This window comes from Pristiophorus japonicus, chromosome 30 (genome assembly GCF_044704955.1).
Source record: "Pristiophorus japonicus isolate sPriJap1 chromosome 30, sPriJap1.hap1, whole genome shotgun sequence".
Classification (NCBI taxonomy): domain Eukaryota; kingdom Metazoa; phylum Chordata; class Chondrichthyes; family Pristiophoridae; genus Pristiophorus; species Pristiophorus japonicus.
In genome coordinates, this window is record NC_092006.1 from 5382421 (window position 1) to 5401762 (window position 19342).

The 19342-nt window shown below is 47.7% G+C and overlaps 1 protein-coding gene across 1 annotated transcript; it reads left to right on the plus strand.

The window, feature by feature from the left end:
- The first annotated feature begins 246 nt into the window (after positions 1–246).
- LOC139240097 (uncharacterized) lies at positions 247–7911 on the plus strand. Its single transcript, XM_070868473.1, has 6 exons — positions 247–535; positions 633–953; positions 5610–5711; positions 5812–5842; positions 7143–7192; positions 7436–7911. Exons 1-5 carry the CDS (start codon positions 247–249, stop codon positions 7144–7146), a joined length of 747 nt encoding a protein of 248 aa, XP_070724574.1. The 3' UTR covers positions 7147–7192; positions 7436–7911.
- The last annotated feature ends 11431 nt before the right edge of the window (positions 7912–19342 follow it).

Below are 19342 nucleotides of genomic sequence, written 5' to 3' on the forward strand. Positions count from 1 at the left end.
GGGGGGATTTAAACACAGGATGTGAATTTTGAAATCGGGGCGTTGTTTAACCAGGAGCCAGTGTGGGTCAGCGAGCACAGGGGGCGATGGGTGAGCGGGACTCGGTGCGAGTTGGGACACAGGTCGGGGCTGCAGAAGTGTGGGATGAACTGGCGTTGAAGGCGCGGGGGTCAGAGCAGACAAACCGTCTCTAATGGGACCCTCCCCCCCCTCTGTCCAGTCGCAGGATCTGAACCCTTCACTGTGATGGCGGCAGCCGGGGAGACGGTGGAACTGGAATGCCACCTGGATTACGAAGTGGAAATCGTGGACAGCTACTTCTGGTACAAGCAACTCGTGGGGGAAGCGCCCAAGTTGGTGCATATACCAGCCTGCCGTGGAACCATCTGCAAGTTTACTTCGAAGAGAGGGCGCAACAAATTTATCCTGGTCCTGCAAATCCTGAAAGTGAACACTTCTGACGCCGCGTCCTACTACTGTGCTGATAGCCATGGCTATGCTCTCCTTAGGAACGGTTCCTTGCTGCTGGTTGGAGGTAAGAACAAAGCCCGATTGAATTCAACCCATGCACATGCGATTAAAATTGCATTAGCCAGAATTTAACTGTTTCCTCCATCTCCATCCCCACCCAGACAGTTCCACGCCTAAAACCGATGTGCTGGTGTTTGTGACTCCAGGGGAGCCACCTCTGAGGGAAACCATCCCCTTGGTGTGTCTGGTGACCGGCGTGTCCTCCAGGCAAATTGCCATTTACTGGAACGTGTCGGGACAGTTCGTCGCGGGACGGAGCGAGGTCGGCACCCTGGACCCCGACGGGACCTACAGCATCAGAAGCCACGTGATGGTCGGGGCGGAGATCTGGAGCAACAGAGGGGTCTGCACTTGTATCGTCGAGCTGGGGTCGCCGGGCAAGTCTTGGAGCAAGAGCGTGTCCCGTCCCGAAGCGGCAACAGGTGAGTCATAGAAACATCGAAACATAGAAAATAGGGGCAGGAGCAGGCCATTCGGCCCTTCGAGCCTGCACCACCATTCAATATGATCATGGCTGATCATGCAACTTCAGTACCCCATTCCTGCTTTCTCTCCATACCCCTTGATCCCTTTATCCGTAAGGGCCACATCTAACTCCCTTTTGAGCATATCTAACGAACTGGCCTCAACAACTTTCTGTGGTAGAGAATTCCACAGGTTCACAATTCTCTGAGTGAAGAAGTTTCTCCTCATCTCGGTCCTAAATGGCTTACTCCTTATCCTTAGACTGTGACGGGGAGCTCGGTTGCGAAAGTGTAACATCAGTTGGACTGGTTCTCTCGCCCCTATTAAGCAACTCCGCGGGTCAAACACAGAGAGATATCTATCAGGAGAAACAGTGCAGCCAGCCTATTGGGAAATACCTTGAAATAAGCCCACCCGTCCCAGGTCTTGTAAATAATTTCTCTGCTCTCGACTGCCCTTCGATTTCTGCCTGTCACCTTCGAATTATAGACTTACACAGCACAGAATCAGGGGTCACCCATTTAAGACAGAGATGAGGAGGAATTTCTGCTCTCAGAAGGTTGTAAATCTGTGGAATTCACTGCCTCGGAGAGCTGTGGAAGAACATAATAACATAAGAAATAGGAGCAGGAGTCGGCCATTCGGTCCCTCGAGCCTGCTCCGCCATTTAATACGATCATGGCTGATCCGATCATGGACTCAGGTCCACTTCCCTGCCCGCCCACTTAATCCCTTATCGATTAAGAAACTGTCTATCTCCGTCTTAAATATATTCAATGTCCCGGCTCTCTGAGGCAGCGAATTCCACAGATTTACAACCCTCTGAGAGAAGAAATTTCTCCTCATCTCAGTTTTAAATGGATGGCCCCTTATTCTAAGATTATGCCCCCTAGTTCTAGTCTCCCCCATCAGTGGGGATCATTGAATAAATTTAAGACAGAGAGAGACAGTTTCTTAGCCGATAAGGGACTAAGGGGGCGGGCAGGGAAGTGGAGCTGAGTCCATGATCGGATCAGCCATGATCTTATTGAATGGTGGAGCAGGCTCGAGGGGCCGAATGGCCGACTCCTGCTCCTATTTCTTATGTTCTCATGTATATTCTATATCGGGAGAAACAATGCAGTCTGTCTGTTAAAAAATATGTTGAAATAAGCTATGGTCACCCTCCAAACCAGGCCTTTTAAATATTTTCTCTGCTCTTGACTGCCCTTCGATTTCGGCGTGTCATCTTAGAATTATCGAATACAGCACAGGAGTCGGCCATTCGGCCCCTCGAGCCTGCTCCATCATTCAATAAGATCACGGCTGATCTTCGACCTCAACTCCACAATCCTGCACTGTCCCCACTTGGTTCCCCTCGAGTCCAAAAATCTATTGCTCCCTGTCTCAACGACTGAGCCTCCACAGCCCTCTGGGGCAGAGAATTCCAAAGATTCACCACCCTCTGAGTGAAGAAATTCCTCCTCATCTCAGTCCTAAATGGCCGAGCCCTTATCCTGAGACTGTGTGCCCCCTGGTTCTAGACTCCCCAGCCCGGGGGGAAACACCCTCCCTGCATCTACCCTGTCGAGCCCTGTCAGAATGTTGTATGTTTCAATGAGATCACCTCTCATTCTTCCAAGCTAGGAGTTTACAACATAGAAACATAGAAATTTACAGCGCAGAAGGAGGCCATTTCAGCCCATCGTATCCACACCGGCCGACAAAGAGCCACACGGCCCTCGGTCAGCAGCCCTGAAGGTTACATATAAACCTACGAACGATGAACAATGACGGAAAGGCAAAGAGCACCCAGCCCAACCAGTCCGCCCCACACAACTGCGACACCCCTTACACCGAAACATTCTACACTCCACCCCAACCATTGTCCAATTAGCCCCATTCCCCCAACCTTTTCCCCACAGTCCTGCAAAGTGTCACTCTCCAAGTATTTATCAAATTCCCTTTTGAAAGTTATTAATGAATCTGCTTCTACTGCCCGGCAGCGCGTCTTGGAATAATTTTAAGATTAAAATCTATTTTAATTTTAATTTTGACTTGTGGATATCTGCAAATCAGACATATTACCCTCGGGTTGTGACGCTTCAGCGAAATCGGGTTATCGTTCCAGTTTAAGGATAAGGGGTAAGCCATTTAGGACCGAGATGAGGAGAAACTTCTTCACCCAGAGAGTGGTGAACCTGTGGAATTCTCTACCACAGGAAGTTGTTGAGGCCAGTTCGTTGGATATATTCAAAAGGGCATTAGATGTGGCTCTTACGGCTAAAGGGATCAAGGGTTATGCAGAGAAAGCAGGAATGGGGTACTGAAGTTGCGTGATCAGCCATGATCTTATTGAATGGTGGTGCAGGCTCGAAGGGCCGAATGGCCTACTCCTGCACGTATTTTCTATGTTTCTATGTTTACAGCTCATAAAAAATAAGGGTGGATGTACATAAATCTTTGAAGGTGACAGAACAAATTGAAATGGTTGTTAATAATACATGCAGAATCCTTGGGTTTATTAATAGACTACAGAAGCAAGGAAGTTATGCCAGTCGTATATAAAGACAACAGTTGGGTCACCGCTGGAGTACTGTGTCCAATTCTGGGCACTGCACTCTAGGAATGATGTCAAGGCCGTGGAGAGGGCGTGGAGGAGATTTACGGGAATGGTCCTGCACTGGTACGCTCGCGGCCTTCCGCGAGAGGTGGGCACCGGAGGGACTGGAGTGCATCATCACCCCCCCGCCCCCGGCAGACAAATTTTCATTTGAATTCAGTTGATGGCCAAAACCGAATTTGTTTTCTTGTCGATTTTAGTGCCCCCTCTAATAAGGGGGCATTTGATTTTCGATTGACGGTTTCAACTAAAATAGTTGCAGACCTGTTGATTGCGTCCTTAAAAAAGAAGGCACTTGATTTGAAAGTTTTACGCAAAATAGTTGAGGGACTTCAGTGAGGTGGAGAGACTTGAGAAACTGGGATTGTTCTCCTCAGGAGAAACTTCTTTACCCAGAGAGCGGTGAGAATGTGGAACTCGCTGCCACAGGGAGGGGTTGAGGCTAATAGTATCGATGTATTTAAGGGGAGGCTGGATAAACACATGAGGGAGAAGGGAATAGAGGGATATGCTGATAGATTTAGATGAGGAAAGACGGCAGGAGGCTCGAGTGGGGCATAAACACCGGCACGGACTGGTTGGGCCCAATGGCCTGTTTCTGTTCCATATTGAGTAGACTGGGTCTTTACTCGTTGGAGTTCAGAAGGATGAGGGGTGATCTTATAGAAACATTTAAAATAATGAAAGGGAAAGACAAGATAGAGGCAGAGAGGTTGTTTCCACTGGTCGGGGAGACTAGAACTAGGGGGCACAGCCTCAAAATACGGGGGAGCCAATTTAAAACCGAGTTGAGAAGGAATTTCTTCTCCCAGAGGGTTGTGAATCTGTGGAATTCTCTGCCCAAGGAAGCAGTTGAGGCTAGTTCATTGAATGTATACATACAGAATCCTTGGGTTTATTAATAGACTACAGAAGCAAGGAAGTTATGCCAGACGTATATAAAGACAACAGTTGAGTGAGAATGGTCTGCTCCTGCACCTATTTTCTATGTTTCTATATAATCCTGTGTAATAGTGCAACTTATTCCATTGGCGAGCATTCACTCGTCCAATATTGGTCGCGTTGGTTGGTTTGTGGTTTCAAGTCACAGATAGATAGATTTTTAACCAATAAGGGAATTAAGGGTTACGGGGAGCGGGCGGGTAAGTGGACCTGAGTCCACGGCCAGATCAGCCATGATCTTGTTGAATGGCGGAACAGGCTCGAGGGGCTAGATGGCCTACTCCTGTTCCTAATTCTTATGTTCTTATGTTCTTATGTTCTTAGATCCGATGTAATCCTGTGTAATAGTGCAACTTATTCCGTGCTTGCTATTGAGGGAGTGCAGCGAAGGTTCATCAGTATGATTCCCGGGACGGCAGGACTGACATATGAGGAGAGACTGGATCGACTGGGCTTATATTCCCTGGAATTTAGAAGAATGAGAGGGGATCTCATAGAAACATATCAAATTCTGACGGGACTGGACAGGTTAGATGCAGGAAGAATGTTCCCGATGTTGAGGGAAGTCCAGAACCAGGGGTTACAGTCTAAGGATAAGGGGTAAGCCATTTAGGACCGAGATGAGGAGAAACTTCTTCACTCAGAGAATAGTGAACCTGCGGAATTCTCTACCACAAAGAGTTGTTGAGGCCAGTTCGTTAGATATGTTCAAAAGGGAGTTAGATGTGGCCCTCATGGCTAAAGGGATCAAGGAGTATGGAGAGAAAGCAGGAAAGGGGTACTGAGGGAATGATCAGCCATGATCTTATTGAATGGTGGTGCAGGCTCGAAGGGCTGAATGACCTGCTCCTGCACCTATTTTCTATGTTTCTATATAATCCTGTGTAATAGTGCAACTTATTCCATTGGCGAGCATTCACTCGTCCAATATTGGTCGCGTTGGCTGGTTTGTGGTTTCACAGCCCGCGTTGGATGCGCCTAAATTGTAACTGGGTCGCGTTTCTCACAAGTGAGTCGCAGAAAGAGTGGCTTGACCCAGCAACATTTTCTAAGTGTCCTGTCTTTGCAGACTGGTGTACACCGATCCTTCCGTTTGCAATTCGTGTCTCGGCGATCTTGGTTCTAGTACTGATCCTTATTATTCTGTGTCATCATAACTGCGGCAGACGAGGTGAGTGTTTATATCCGTCAAAAATATCTTTTATAAATGCTTGTTCAACGTGAGTCCCTTCTCGTATCTTTCGATACTAATTTACAGTGAACTGTTTCAGAAGGACGAGACAAGAGGCCCCGCCAGGAAAGGTGAGTAATTGAACTACTTGCAAAGTTGATCAATGAGAGTCTCGCTGGGTTTAACACCGCGTCAGAACCAGTTTAACCCCAACTCTGATTCCAGTGCCAGATATTATTTGTGTTTTCCACGTTCTTTTTGAGTATGGTTCCAAGACCATTCCACAACTCTGTTCTCGGTATTTACGGCACGTGGCCACGGATTCACAGGAGGTAGAAAAGTAAAATACTGCGGATGCGAGCAATGTGACAGATACAGAGTTACAGACAGAGAGAGAGAGACAGACAGAGTCAGACAGACAGAGACAGCGACACAGAGAGAGAGGCAGAGAGATAGAGAGACAGACAGAGAGAGACAGGGACAGGCAGAGACAGCGACACAGAGAGAGAGAGAGACAGCGACAGAGAGAGAGAGAGAGAGAGGCAGAGATTGAGAGCGAGAGAGAGAGACAGAGACAGCGACGGAACAAGTTGGAGATGTAACCGGGTTTAAGCTCCACTTTCTCTGTACTTGCTGGAAACATTTTTCCTACATTAAAACAATGACTACACTTCAAAAAAGTATGCCATTGGCTGTAAAGTGCTTTGGGAGCCCAGTGGTCGCTACAGAAACGCCAGTCTGTCTTTGTTTCATTTCTGTTTTATCTCTAACGTTCTCTCGAAGGGTAACAGACCTGAAAGGTTAACTCAGTTTCTCTCCACAAATGCTGCCTGACCCGCTGAGCATCACAAGAAGTAATGTTTGTCTCCTGTTTCTGTTCCCACACGGTTTCAGCTCCAGAGGGACAGTGAACAGAGCAGGAGGAGGTGAACCACACTTGGATGAGTTGGATTGAAATGTTGGCGCAAATAGAACGTCAAATGCAGGATATTTCAAAATTCAATTGGGTCATTGCCCGCCTTCAAAATATCCTCCTGTCTGCCGGACATCCAGAAAGGCTAATTACTGCTTAGTCATGCCAATTAATAATGTATCAGATTGTTAAATAATGTATCGGGTGGACAGTAGACACCGGGGGTAGATCGTCCGTGCCCATCTATTGGTGTATTGGACCATTGGTGTATTGGACCATTGGTGTATTGAACCATTGGTTTATTGCACCATTGGTTTATTGGACCATTGGTGTATTGCACCATTGGTGTATTGGACCATCAGTGTATTGGGGGAACATTGGTGTATTAATGGACCATTGGTTTATTGGGGGTCATAGGCTTAATGATGGACTATTGGCGCTCAGTGCCTCTATAATTTATTATAAATGAGCTGGACTTGACAATAATTAAATTCAAATTCTTAACTATTTATACACAGTTGACACCCATCAAATGGAGGCAAGGCAGACACATCAGGGTACAAGACATGTAAGTAAATTCATTGACCCTGTTGCAATAATATACAGGAACTTGCCGATTTTCTGGGTATCGCATGCAAATAATTGGCTTGTCTCTTTCAAAGAGCTGGCACGGGCACGATGGGCCGAATGGCCTATGCCTGTGCTGTATCATGCTACGATTCCTTGAAACGCGATTGCGGGACGGGATAGTTTGAGCTGCCTTTCGAATAACTTGGAACTTGTCGATATTTAACGTGTGTTCCTGTCTCAGGGCGCCCCGCAAGACCAGACTTTCTACGCCTCTCTGCAATTCAAAGCCGCGGAAAAGTCATCAAGAAAGAAGGCGGGTCGCTGATGAGAACCCCGGAGGGGTTTCTAGCCGGTGGACGAGGGAGGAGACGGAACTCGCAAAGAAGAATGCCCAGCCCGGCGGAGATAAGACTGAAGCCACAGAGACTCCAATCAAACATCCGGGGGCTGGGCTTTGCACTTCACATCGCTGGCCTAGTGCCCATATATCACCCAAAATGCCCTGCTATCGCCCATTTCACTTCGCTGACCTATCGGCGAGTGGAAAATGGCGATACAAAAAATGGGCGATGTTCCAGCGATCAGTAAGGCTGACACATCGACCATCGCTGGAACATCGTTCATTTTTTGGGCGATAGTCTAGCCTACCTCCCTGTGTTTGGAAGGGTTTGCAAACACTCTTTCTGTTGAATGTAAAAGACCCGTGCTTTGAGTATTGTAAAGATGTCCCACTGTATTAGTGAGACCACCATTTAGACCAGGGTCTTCTCAGTTTCCTGATTCTCTGAATCTTTTTCTGCTGACCCTGTAATTCCGATCAGTAACAAGATTGGGGTTTTTTTTGTCGCAAATGCTTGAATATAAATAAAATAAATGATCCTTTGACTGTAATGATGCACAGGAGGTTCCTATTGTTCAATGCTTCACTTACAATTAAATATCATCTGGATAAAACTTCGCTGGCTCTGAGCTGCCAATATCAGTCCTGAATTGAAAGAGTGTTAGTGGCGATATTCATAGAAACATAGAAAATAGGTGCAGGAGTAGGCCATTCGGCCCTTGTAGCCTGCACCGCCATTCAATGAGTTCATGGCTGAACATGCAACTTCAGTACCCCATTCCTGCTTTCTCGCCATACCCCTTGATCCCCCGAGTAGTAAGGACCACATCTAACTCCTTTTTGAATATATTTAGTGAATTGGCCTCAACAACTTTCTGTGGTAGAGAATTCCAAAGGTTCACCACTCTCTGGGTGAAGAAGTTTCTCCTCATCTCGGTCCAAAATGGCTTACCCCTTATCCTTAGACTGTGACCCCTGGTTCTGGACTTTCCCCAACATTGGGAACATTCTTCCTGCATCTAACCTGTCTGAACCCATCAGAATTTTAAACGTTTCTATGAGGTCCCCTCTCATTCTTCTGAACTCCAGTGAATACAAGCCCAGTTGATCCAGTCTTTCTTGATGGGTCAGTTCCGCCTTCCCGGGAATCAGTCTGGTGAACCTTCGCTGCACTCCCTCAATAGCAAGAATGTCCTTCCTCAAGTTAGGAGTCAAAACTGTACACAATATTCCAGGTGTGGCCTCACCAAGGCCCTGTACAAATGTAGCAACACCTCCCTGCCCCTGTACTCAAATCCCCTCGCTATTCACTGTCTGAGGCCGCGATAGGCTTAATCGCTTACAGACTAACAACAGGAGAGAAACGAGGGCAGAGATGCAATGAATTTATCCATTTTACCTTTGGCTTGTGTGTTTTGGTATGTGTAGTAATTATAGAATGGTTACAGCACAGAGGAAGGCCATTTGGTCCATCGAGTCCGTGCCGACTCTGAACAAGTCCAACTCACCCCCTCGTCCTTTCCCCGTAGCCCTGCAAAATTCTTTCCTTCAGATACTTACCCAACTCCCTTTTGAAAGCCCCGATTGAGTCTGCCTCCACCACCCTCTCAGGCAGCGCATTCCAGATCCCAACCACTCGCTGCGTAAAAACGTTTTTACTCACGTCGCCTTTGGTTCGTCTACCAATCGCCTTCAATCTGTGTCCTCTGGTTCTCCACCCTTCCACCAATGGGAACAGTTTCTCTCGATCTACTCGGTCCAGACCACCCATGATTTTGAACATCTCGATCAAATCTCCTCTCAATCGTTTCTGCCCCACGGACAACAACCCCGGCTTCTCCAGTCTCGCCCCGTCACTGAAGTCCCTCATTCCTGGAAGCATTCTCGTAAATCCTTCCTGCACCCTCTCCAAGGCCTTCACATCCTTCCCACAGTGCGGTGCCCAGAATTGGACACAATGCTCCAGTTGGGGGCCAAACAGATAACTTCCACACTTTTCCACTCTACACCTCAACTTATGGACCCAGATACCCGTCAGCCTTTGTAACTGCTTTCTCAACCTTGCTAGAATGACTGTCTGAGACAGATGAGTGAGTGTAGCATGGCTTGGGAGGACTGGATGACTTTGGACCTGTGGTCCCCAAAGCTCTCCATAACTGGGGGCTTTGCTCAAGTCAGGTCTGGGTCTGTTGTCGACTAATGGGTTGCGATGGTTTACCACGACAACCCCATTATCATTGGATCACGCGACCACCAGGATGGTAGAAGGCGAGCAAGATAATATTTATCTTTCTCTTTCCCATGGCAACTAGTGATGATTCCAACATTCACACCCCATCTAGACTCAGCTTTACTTTCCTATCTTATACCATTACCATCTCAATTCGGCCCATTGTCCCCTTTTGCCGCTCTAATCTCTCCTGCCTTCTTCCCGGTCACAGACCTTCCCATTTGTTCTTTCATAAGAACATAAGAACATAACATAAGAACATAAGAATTAGGAAAAGGAGTAGGCCATCCAGCCCCTCGAGCCTGCTCCGCCATTCAACAAGATCATGGCTGATCTGGCTGTGGACTCAGCTCCACTTACCCGCCCGCTCCCCGTAACCCTTAATTCCCTTATTGGTTAAAAATCTATCTATCTGTGACTTGAATACATTCAATGAGCTAGCCTCAACTGCTTCCTTGGGCAGAGAATTCCACAGATTCACAACCCTCTGGGAGAAGAAATTCCTTCTCAACTCGGTTTTAAATTGGCTCCCCCGTATTTTGAGGCTGTGTCCCCTAGTTCTAGTCTCCCCGACCAGTGGAAACAACCTCTCTGCCTCTATCTTGTCTATCCCTTTCATTATTTTAAATGTTTCTATAAAATCACCCCTCATCCTTCTGAACTCCAACGAGTAAAGACCCAGTCTACTCAATCTATCACATTAAGGTAACCCCCTCATCTCCGCCCCTGCCTCTTTCCTCCCCTCCCCCTTTCACTATGCCCTTTGCACTTCCTTAAAAAGAAAGACTTGCATTTATATAGTGCCTTTCACAGCCACCGGGCGTCTCAAAGCGCTTTACAGCCAATGGAGAGTACCTTTGGAGTGTAGTCACTGTTGTATTGTGGGAAACGCGGCAGCCGATTTGCGCACAGCAAGCTCCCACAAACAGCCATGTGATAATGACCCAGATCATCTGTTTGTTATGTTGGTTGAGGGATAAATATTGGCCCCAGGACACCGGGGAGAACTCGAAATAATGCCTTGGGATCGTTTATGTCCACTTGAGAGAGTAGATGGAGCCTCCACCAAACAAAATCGTTTCTCTCTATCTAGTCTATGAAATAGTTAAATCGTCTTAATCACCTCAATTAGATAACCCCCCTAATCTTTTATACGCAAGGGGGGGGGGTCTGTGCACGCTGTCCTTATAAGTTAACCCTTTTTGCCCAACATGGTCCTGGTGAACTTAAAGGCTCTTTATAAAAACCTACAATATAAATTAACATTAACAAGAACACTGGGTCGCTGGGAATTTATTCAAACTCTCATAAGATGTTTTGGGAAGTTTCTGGGCGATGGATTTGAACGGGTCTTTGCCAGGATTGTTGCTGTTCCCGAATCTCATCCGGTTGTACCTGCTGATTCCAAAGTGATCGGAAGGGGAGTGATTAAACTGACTCTGGTGGATAACGCAATGTAACTACCTGTGGTACAGCCCTGTTTCTGGCTCAATATCTCCTCTGGGTAAAGAAGTTTCTCCTGAATTCCCCATTGATGGCCCCTGGTTCTAGTCTCTCCCACAAGTGGAAACACTCCACGTCTACCCTATCGAACCCTTTCAGAAGCTTAAAGACCTGTATCTTGTTGACCCTCCGTCTCTTTTCGAGGGCCCCAGCAGGTTCAGCCTTTCCTGATGGCAAAACCTCTTAGTTCTGGTATCGTTTTAGTCAATCTTTTTTGCACCTTATCCAGTGCCTCTATATTGTTTTTATGATACGGAGAGCAGAACTGTGCACAGTGCCCCAAGTGTGGTCTAACCAAGGTCCGATACAAGTTTAACATAACTTCCCAACTTTTCAATTCTATCCCTCTACAAATGAACCCTGGTTCTTTGCTTGTTTTAATGAGCTTGTTAAGCTATGTCGCTACATTTAGTGATTAGTGTATCTGTACCCCAGATCCCTCTATTCCTCTACCTCATTATGGAAACTTATTTTCTAAGAAGGAACAGATATTTATAATAGATAACGAATTGCTGACAAAATCACTTCACTGCATTATTATGAACATACAGAACATACATTTATATAGTGCTTTTCACGACCACCGGACATCTCGAAGTGCTTTAAAGCCAATGAAGTACTTTTGGAGTGCACTATTGTAATGTGGGAAACGCAGCAGCCAATTTGTGCACAGCAAGCTCCCACAAACAGCAATATGAAAATGACCCAGATATTCTGTTTTATTTTGTTAATTGAGCGATAAATATTGGCCAGGCTACCGGAGATAATTCCCCTGCTCTTCTTCGAAACAGTGCGATATTTTATATCCAGATGAGAAAGCAGCTTGGTTTAATGTCACATCCGAAACACGGCACCTCCGACACTACAGCGCTCCCGCAGTACTGCCCCTCCGACAGTGCGGCGCTCCCGCAGTACTGCCCCTCCGACAGTGCGGCGCTCCCGCAGTACTGCCCCTCCAACAGTGCGGCGCTCCCGCAGTACTGCCCCTCCGACAGTGCAGTGCTCCCTCAGTACCGCCCCTCCAACAGTGCGGCGCTCCCTCAGTCCTGCCCCTCCGACAGTGCGGCACTCCCTCAGTACTGCCCCTCCGACAGTGCGGTGCTCCCTCAGTACCGCCCCTCCAACAGTGCGGCACTCCCTCAGTATTGCCCCTCCAACACTCCATCAGTACTGCCCCTCCGACAGTGTGGTGCTCCCTCCGCACTGCCCTCCCTCAGTACTGCCCCTCCCACAGTGCGGCACTCCCTCAGTACTGCCCTTCCCACAGTGCGGCGCTCCCTCAGTACTGCCTCTCCGACAGTGCGGTGCTCCCTCAGCCCTGCATTGCAGTGTCAGTCTAGATTTTTGTGCTCAAGTCTCTGGAGTGGGACTTGAACCCACAACCTCTTGTCTCAAAGGCAAGTGTGCTGCCCACTGAGCCACAGCTGACACTTAAAAGGAGCTGCTGGGTTTAAAATAATCCAGTTTCAATAGTAAATGTGACAAGGTTCACCTCCAGGACACAGCCAGAGAATGTTTGGGATCCATGTAAACGCCAGCTTTAATATCAATGCAGCTTAAACCTGGAATCAGTGTCTGAGTTGCCCCAGAGGTCCTTAGCCCCACATAAATCACATTTGCTCTATAAATGTGCGCTGTAAATCAGCATTAGAGATACACTGAGCGCATCTGGGCTTGAACGTTCAAAGAGCAGGAATCGCAAACGCAATGCTGGGGTTTGACAACCTGTTTATTTGTATTTGTAACATCGGACAGTGAGCCGTGTTAACTACGACTTGAATAATATCGTGCTCACAGACAGCACAATGCATTTAAGAACAATACAAGCGAGGAGAGACAAGCCGGGACTGAACGGAAATGGCAGGCGACGTGTCGTCTTCGGAGTAGCGGATGATGGGTCAAGAGAGGATTTCGACATGTTTCGAAGCTCCCGCAGAATTCCCCGTTTGCAAAGCGGCTTGAAATTGCACCGGTGGTGTTTCGGCGTTAAGGTTCTCCAATCGGCGTTACAATGGTTCTGCGTTGGTCAGTTTCCTCTTGCGATTAATTATTGATCAATGCGCATCAGATCGACAGAGTTCTTATATTCAGAGGAAAGGTTGGATAGGCTGGCGTTGTTGTCTTTGGAACAGAGGAGGCTGAGGGGAGAGCTAATTGAGGTGTGTAAAATGCTGAGGGGCCAGGATAGAGTGGATAGGACGGACCTGTTTCCCTTGGCAGAGGGGTCAACAACCAGGGGGCATAGACTGAACGTAATTGGGGGGAGGTTTAGAGGGGAGTTCAGGAGAACTTTGTTCACCCAGAGGGTGGTGGGGGTCTGGGGCGGAGCTCGCTGCCTGAAAGGGCGGTAGAGGCAGAAACCCTCACCACATTTGGATGTGCACCTGAAGTGCCGTAACCTACAGGGCTACGGACCAAGAGCGGGAAAGTGGGATTAGGCTGGGTGGCTCTTGGTCGGCCGGCCCGGACACGATGGGCCGTAATGGCCTCCTTCCGGGCTGTAAGTTTCTAGCGTTTCTATGGTTTCAGAGGAAACTTTCCACCATGCTTCATATCCATGAGCTGTTCACTTTCCTTTCCTGTCGGACTGTTGGATCCGCCTTAAATGCCAGTTGGGCGTAAAGAGTCTATGAGAGAAAACAGAAACCATTATCGCGGCTCACATCATCACCATCGGAACGGAGTGACAGGAGGAGGCCATTCAGCCCCTCGAGCATGTTCCCCCACTCAATAAGATAAGAACATAAGAAATAGGAGCAGGAGTCGGCCATTCGGCCCCTCGAGCCTGCTCCGCCACTTAATGAGATCATGGCCGATCTGATCATGGACTCAGCTCCACTCCCCTGCCTGCTCCCCATAACCTCTTATCGCCATCGTTCAAGAAACTGTCTATCTCTGTCTTAAATTTATTCAATGTCCCGGCTTCCACAGCTCTCTGAGGCAGCAAATTCCACAGATTCACAATCCTCTGAGAGAAGAAATTTCTCCTCATCTCAGTTTTAAATGGGCGGCCCCTTATTCTAAGATCGTGCCCCCTAGTTCTAGTCTCCCCCATCAGTGGAAACATCCTCTCTGCATCCACAGCTGATCCTGTATCTTAACTCACTCTACCCACCTTGGTTCCCTAACCCTTAATCCCCTTACCCAACAAGAGTCGATCCACCTCTGTCTTGACATTTCCAACTGACCCCTGACCTCGACAGCTTTTTGGGGGAGAGAGTTCCAGATTCCCGCTCCCCTTTGTGTGAAGAAGTGTTTCCTGTCATCACCCCTGAACGGTCTGGCTCGAAATTTAAGGTGACGTCCCCTTGGTCTGGACTCACCCCGCCAAAGGAACTCATTTCTCTCTCTATCCACCTATCGAACACTTTAATCATCATAAACAACTCGATTAGATCGCCCTTTAATCTTCTATACTCCAGGGAATAAAAGCTTAGTCTGTGCGACCTGTCTTAATAATTTAACGCTTTTAGCCCCTGTATTATTAGTTAGGCCACAGCTGAAGTACTGCGTGCAGCTCTGGTCACCACATTACAGGAAAGATGTGATTGCACTGGAGAGGGTGCAGAGGAGATTTACCAGGATGTTGCACTGGAGAGGGTGCAGAGGAGATTTACCAGGATGTTGCACTAGAGAGGGTGCACAGGAGATTTACCAGGATGTTGCACTAGAGAGGGTACAGAGGAGATTTACCAGGGTGTTGCACTGGAGAGGGTGCAGAGGAGATTTACCAGGATGTTGCACTGGAGAGGGTGCAGAGGAGATTTACCTGGATGTTGCACTGGAGAGGGTACAGAGGAGATTTACTAGGATGTTGCACTGGAGAAGGTGCAGAGGAGATTTACCAGGATGTTGCACTGGAGAGGGTGCAGAGGAGATTTACCAGGATGTTGCACTGGAGAGGGTGCAGAGGAGATTTACCAGGATGTTGCACTAGAGAGGGTGCAGAGGAGATTTACCAGGATGTTGCACTGGAGAGGGTACAGAGGAGATTTACCAGGATGTTGCACTAGAGAGAGTACAGAGGAGATTTACCTGGATGTTGCACTGGAGAGGGTACAGAGGAGATTTACTAGGATGTTGCACTGGAGAGGGTGCAGAGGAGATTTACCAGGATGTTGCACTAGAGAGGGTGCAGAGGAGATTTACCAGGATGTTGCACTGGAGAGGGTGCAGAGGAGATTTACCAGGATGTTGCACTAGAGAGGGTGCAGAGGAGATTTACCAGGATGTTGCACTAGAGAGGGTGCAGAGGAGATTTACCAGGATGTTGCACTAGAGAGAGTACCGAGGAGATTTACCAGGATGTTGCACTGGAGAGGGTACAGAGGAGATTTACTAGGATGTTACACTAGAGAGGGTGCAGAGGAGATTGACCAGGACATTGCACTAGAGAGGGTACAGAGGAGATTTACCAGAATGTTGCACTAGAGAGGGTACAGAGGAGATTTACCAGGATGTTGCATGGACTGGAGAATTTTAGCGATGAGGAAAGATTGGATAGGCTGGGGGTTGTTTTCTCTGCAACAGAGGAGGCTGAGGGGAGACCTGATTGAGGTGTATAAAATGATGAGGAGCCTGGATAGAGTGGATAGGACGGACCTGTTTCCCTTGGCAGAGGGGGTCAACAACCAGTGGGCATAGATTGAAAGTAATTGGGCGGAGGTTTAGAGGGGATTTGAGGGGAAATGTCTTCACCCAGAGGGTGGTGGGGGTCTGGGGCGGAACTCACTGCCTGAAAGGGTGGTAGAGGCAGAAACCCTCACCACATTTAAAAAGTACCTGGATGTGCACTTGAAGTGCCGTAACCTACAGGGCTACGGATTGAGAGCGGGAATGTGGGATTAGGCCGGGTGGCTCTTGGTCGGCCGGCGTGGGACACGATGAGCCGAATGGCCTCCTTCCGCGCTGTAAACTTCTGTGATTCTATGATTATTCTGTCAACTTGTAATTATATATAATCGGCAACTTAAAACATAGACCGATATTTTGTAATCTGTTTTTGCAGTTCTATCAAAATAAACTGCTTTCCTGCGGAGTTCATTATGCAAAGTTTTATAGAATCGTTAACTATGAATCTTAACCGTTGGATTAAGGATGAGTGCAGGTAACTGCAAGGTGTCAAGCAAAGACAATTATTTTCACTCTCACCTCCTTATCTCTTGCACCTGGTCTGGAATCCGTGAATTTCTCATCGCTGGCCGTGTTACCTGAAATAAAGGGAATGCAATCTAAGTCTAAATGCACACACATTTCACGCTGACATGCACCGAGCCAAACGTTGTTTCCTTCAGGTAATTATCCAACTCCCTTTTGAAAGCCACGTTTGAGTCTGCCTCTACCACCCTCTCAGGCAGTATGTTCCAGACCCTAACCACTCGCTGCTTAAAAATAGTTTTTCTTCATTTCGCCTTTGCTTCTTCTGCCTTAAATCTGTGTCCTCTGCTTCTCCACCCTTCTCCCAACGAGAACAGTTCCTCTCTGTCTGGACCCCTCACGATTTGGCCTTCCTGACTTGGGCATAGGTCATTGGGTCACAATCCCGGAATTCCCTCCCTAACAGCACTGTTAGGAGCACCTTCACCACAGCGGACTGTCGAACTCGTTTGGCAGAACGTCTCATCGCCAGAGCTGTCACACAAGCACCAACATGTAGCTTGATTGGCGGTGAGGAGGGCCTTACCCGTCAGAGCCTTCATGCACAGCCGGCGTCTCAGCAGCACGGCACGGTGCCCCCGAGTTGGCTGCAGGGCGGACGAGACTGTCACCCATCTCCTTCAGGTTTGCCCCTTCGCAAGGCAGGTTTGGAAAGAGATGCAGTGGTTGCTGTCGAGGTTCATCCCGAGCAGCTCTGTAACACAGGACTCTGTGCTCTAGGGGCTGTTCCCAGGGACACACACCGAGACAGACATCACCTGCTGCTGGAGGGCCATCAACTTGGTCAAAGACGCTCTTTGGTCTTGCCGAGACTTGCTGGTCTTCCAGAGCAAGGAGATGTCCACGTCTGCGTGTTGCAGACTGGCGCAATCCACGATCCAGGATTACGTGCTGAGGGACGCACTTAAAATCGGTGCAGTCGCCGCAAAGGCACGGTGGGGAAGGGCCGCAGTTTAAAGCCCTTCTGACATGGTAAACCCAGGGGCAGGAATCAGTACAAAACTCCCCTCGGGCCGTACTTGTAACTTCTTTTTTGTGTCCATGGAGCACCATGATCTGTAAACACCTGTGTAGTGTCATGTACAATGTAAGGTCTGTTTCGTAATGCACGTTGAAAAGAAAAATGTAAATGTACCGTCACCCATTCCGTGTACTGTATAGTGACACACGTAATGTAATTTGTCGAATGTACTACAAGGTATCCCGTATTGTACCGAATTGTACTTGAACTGAAAAGCAAAGAAATGTATCGAACGGAACTGCCGTCAGCACCCAAATGTAGTGTATGGGATTGCTGACCGCAGCTAAATGTACTGAACTGCTTTTGAATGTACTGTACAAATTTTTATACGAATAAAGTATATTTTGAAATTAAAAAAAATAACACAGTAACTGGATAGATTGGCCGCGCCTCTCGACCGCCGCTACCTGACTGCCGGGTCCTGCAGCTCCAGCTCGCCATCACCGTCACCATCAGGAGGAGGAGAAGCGCCACCGAGCAAGTCACCAAAACCCATAAACTACAGTCGCTGTGCAGCGGGAGCCCTGTACACAAGGGGGAAAAACAGCCTCTTAGTTAAAAGAAAATCCCGTAACCCAAGCCCTCTGCTTCTCGCAGGAGGTTCAGGGAGACCCAATACCATCTTCCAGGGTCCACGAGGGTTAGATACTCAATACCAAGTCTTCCCAACATCAATAGATAGAGATAGACAGACAGACGTATAGACAGATAGATAGACAGACAGACATATAGACAGATAGATAGACAGATAGATAGACAGACAGACAGATGTACAGACAGATAGATAGACAGATAGACAGACAGACAGATGTATAGACAGATGGATAGACAGATAGACAGACAGACAGACAGATATATAGATAGATAGATAGATAGATAGATAGATAGATAGATAGATAGATAGATAGATAGATAGATAGATAGATAGATAGATAGACAGATGTATAGACGGATAGATAGATAGATAGATAGATAGATAGATAGATAGATAGATAGATAGACAGATGTATAGATAAATAGATAGATACGTGTATAGATAGATAGACCGACAGATTTATGGATAGACAGACAGATAGATGGATAGATACATCGATAAATCAATAGATAGACAGATAGACAGATATATTTATGGATAGACAGATAGATAGATCGACAGACAGACACAGACAGACAGATAGAGGAGGTGCAACGAGACCTGGGTGTCATGGTACATCAGTCATTGAAAGTTGGCATGCAGCTACAGCAGGTGGTGAAGAAGGCAAATGGCATGTTGGCCTTCATAGCGAGGGGATTTGAGTATAGGAGCAGGGAGGTCTTACTGCAGTTGTACAGGGCCTTGGTGAGGCCTCACCTGGAATATTGTGTTCAGTTTTGGTCTCCTCATCTGAGGAAGGACATTCTTGCTATTGAGGGAATCAGCAAAGGTACACCAGACTGATTCCCGGGATGGCAGGACTGACATATCAAAAAAGGCTGGATCGACTAGGCTTATATTCACTGGAATTTAGAAGAATGAGAGGGGATCTCATAGAAACATATAAAATTCTGACGGGACTGGACAGGTTAGATGCAGGAAGAATGTTCCCGATGTTGGGGAAGTCCAGAACCAGGGGTCACAGTCTCAGGATAAGGGGTAAGCCATTTAGGACCGAGATGAGGAGAAACTTCTTCACTCAGAGAATTGTGAACCTGTGGAATTCTCTACCACAGAAAGTTGTTGAGGCCAGTTCGTTGGATATATTCAAGAGGGAGTTAGATGTGGACCTTACGGCTAAAGGGATCAAGGGGTATGGAGAGAAAGCAGGAATGGGGTACTGAAGTTGAATGATCAGCCATGATCATATTGAATGGTGGTGCAGGCTCGAAGGGCCGAATGGCCTGCTCCTGCACCTACTTT

Bases quoted from the DNA above. Each gene is read 5' to 3' on its own strand.
- LOC139240097 (XM_070868473.1), top strand. From the start codon at position 247: ATGGCGGCAGCCGGGGAGACGGTGGAACTGGAATGCCACCTGGATTAC. The intron at 536-632 runs GTAAGAACAAAG...ATCCCCACCCAG, and splicing joins TTCCTTGCTGCTGGTTGGAG to ACAGTTCCACGCCTAAAACC. The intron at 5,712-5,811 runs GTGAGTGTTTAT...GAACTGTTTCAG, and splicing joins TCATAACTGCGGCAGACGAG to AAGGACGAGACAAGAGGCCC.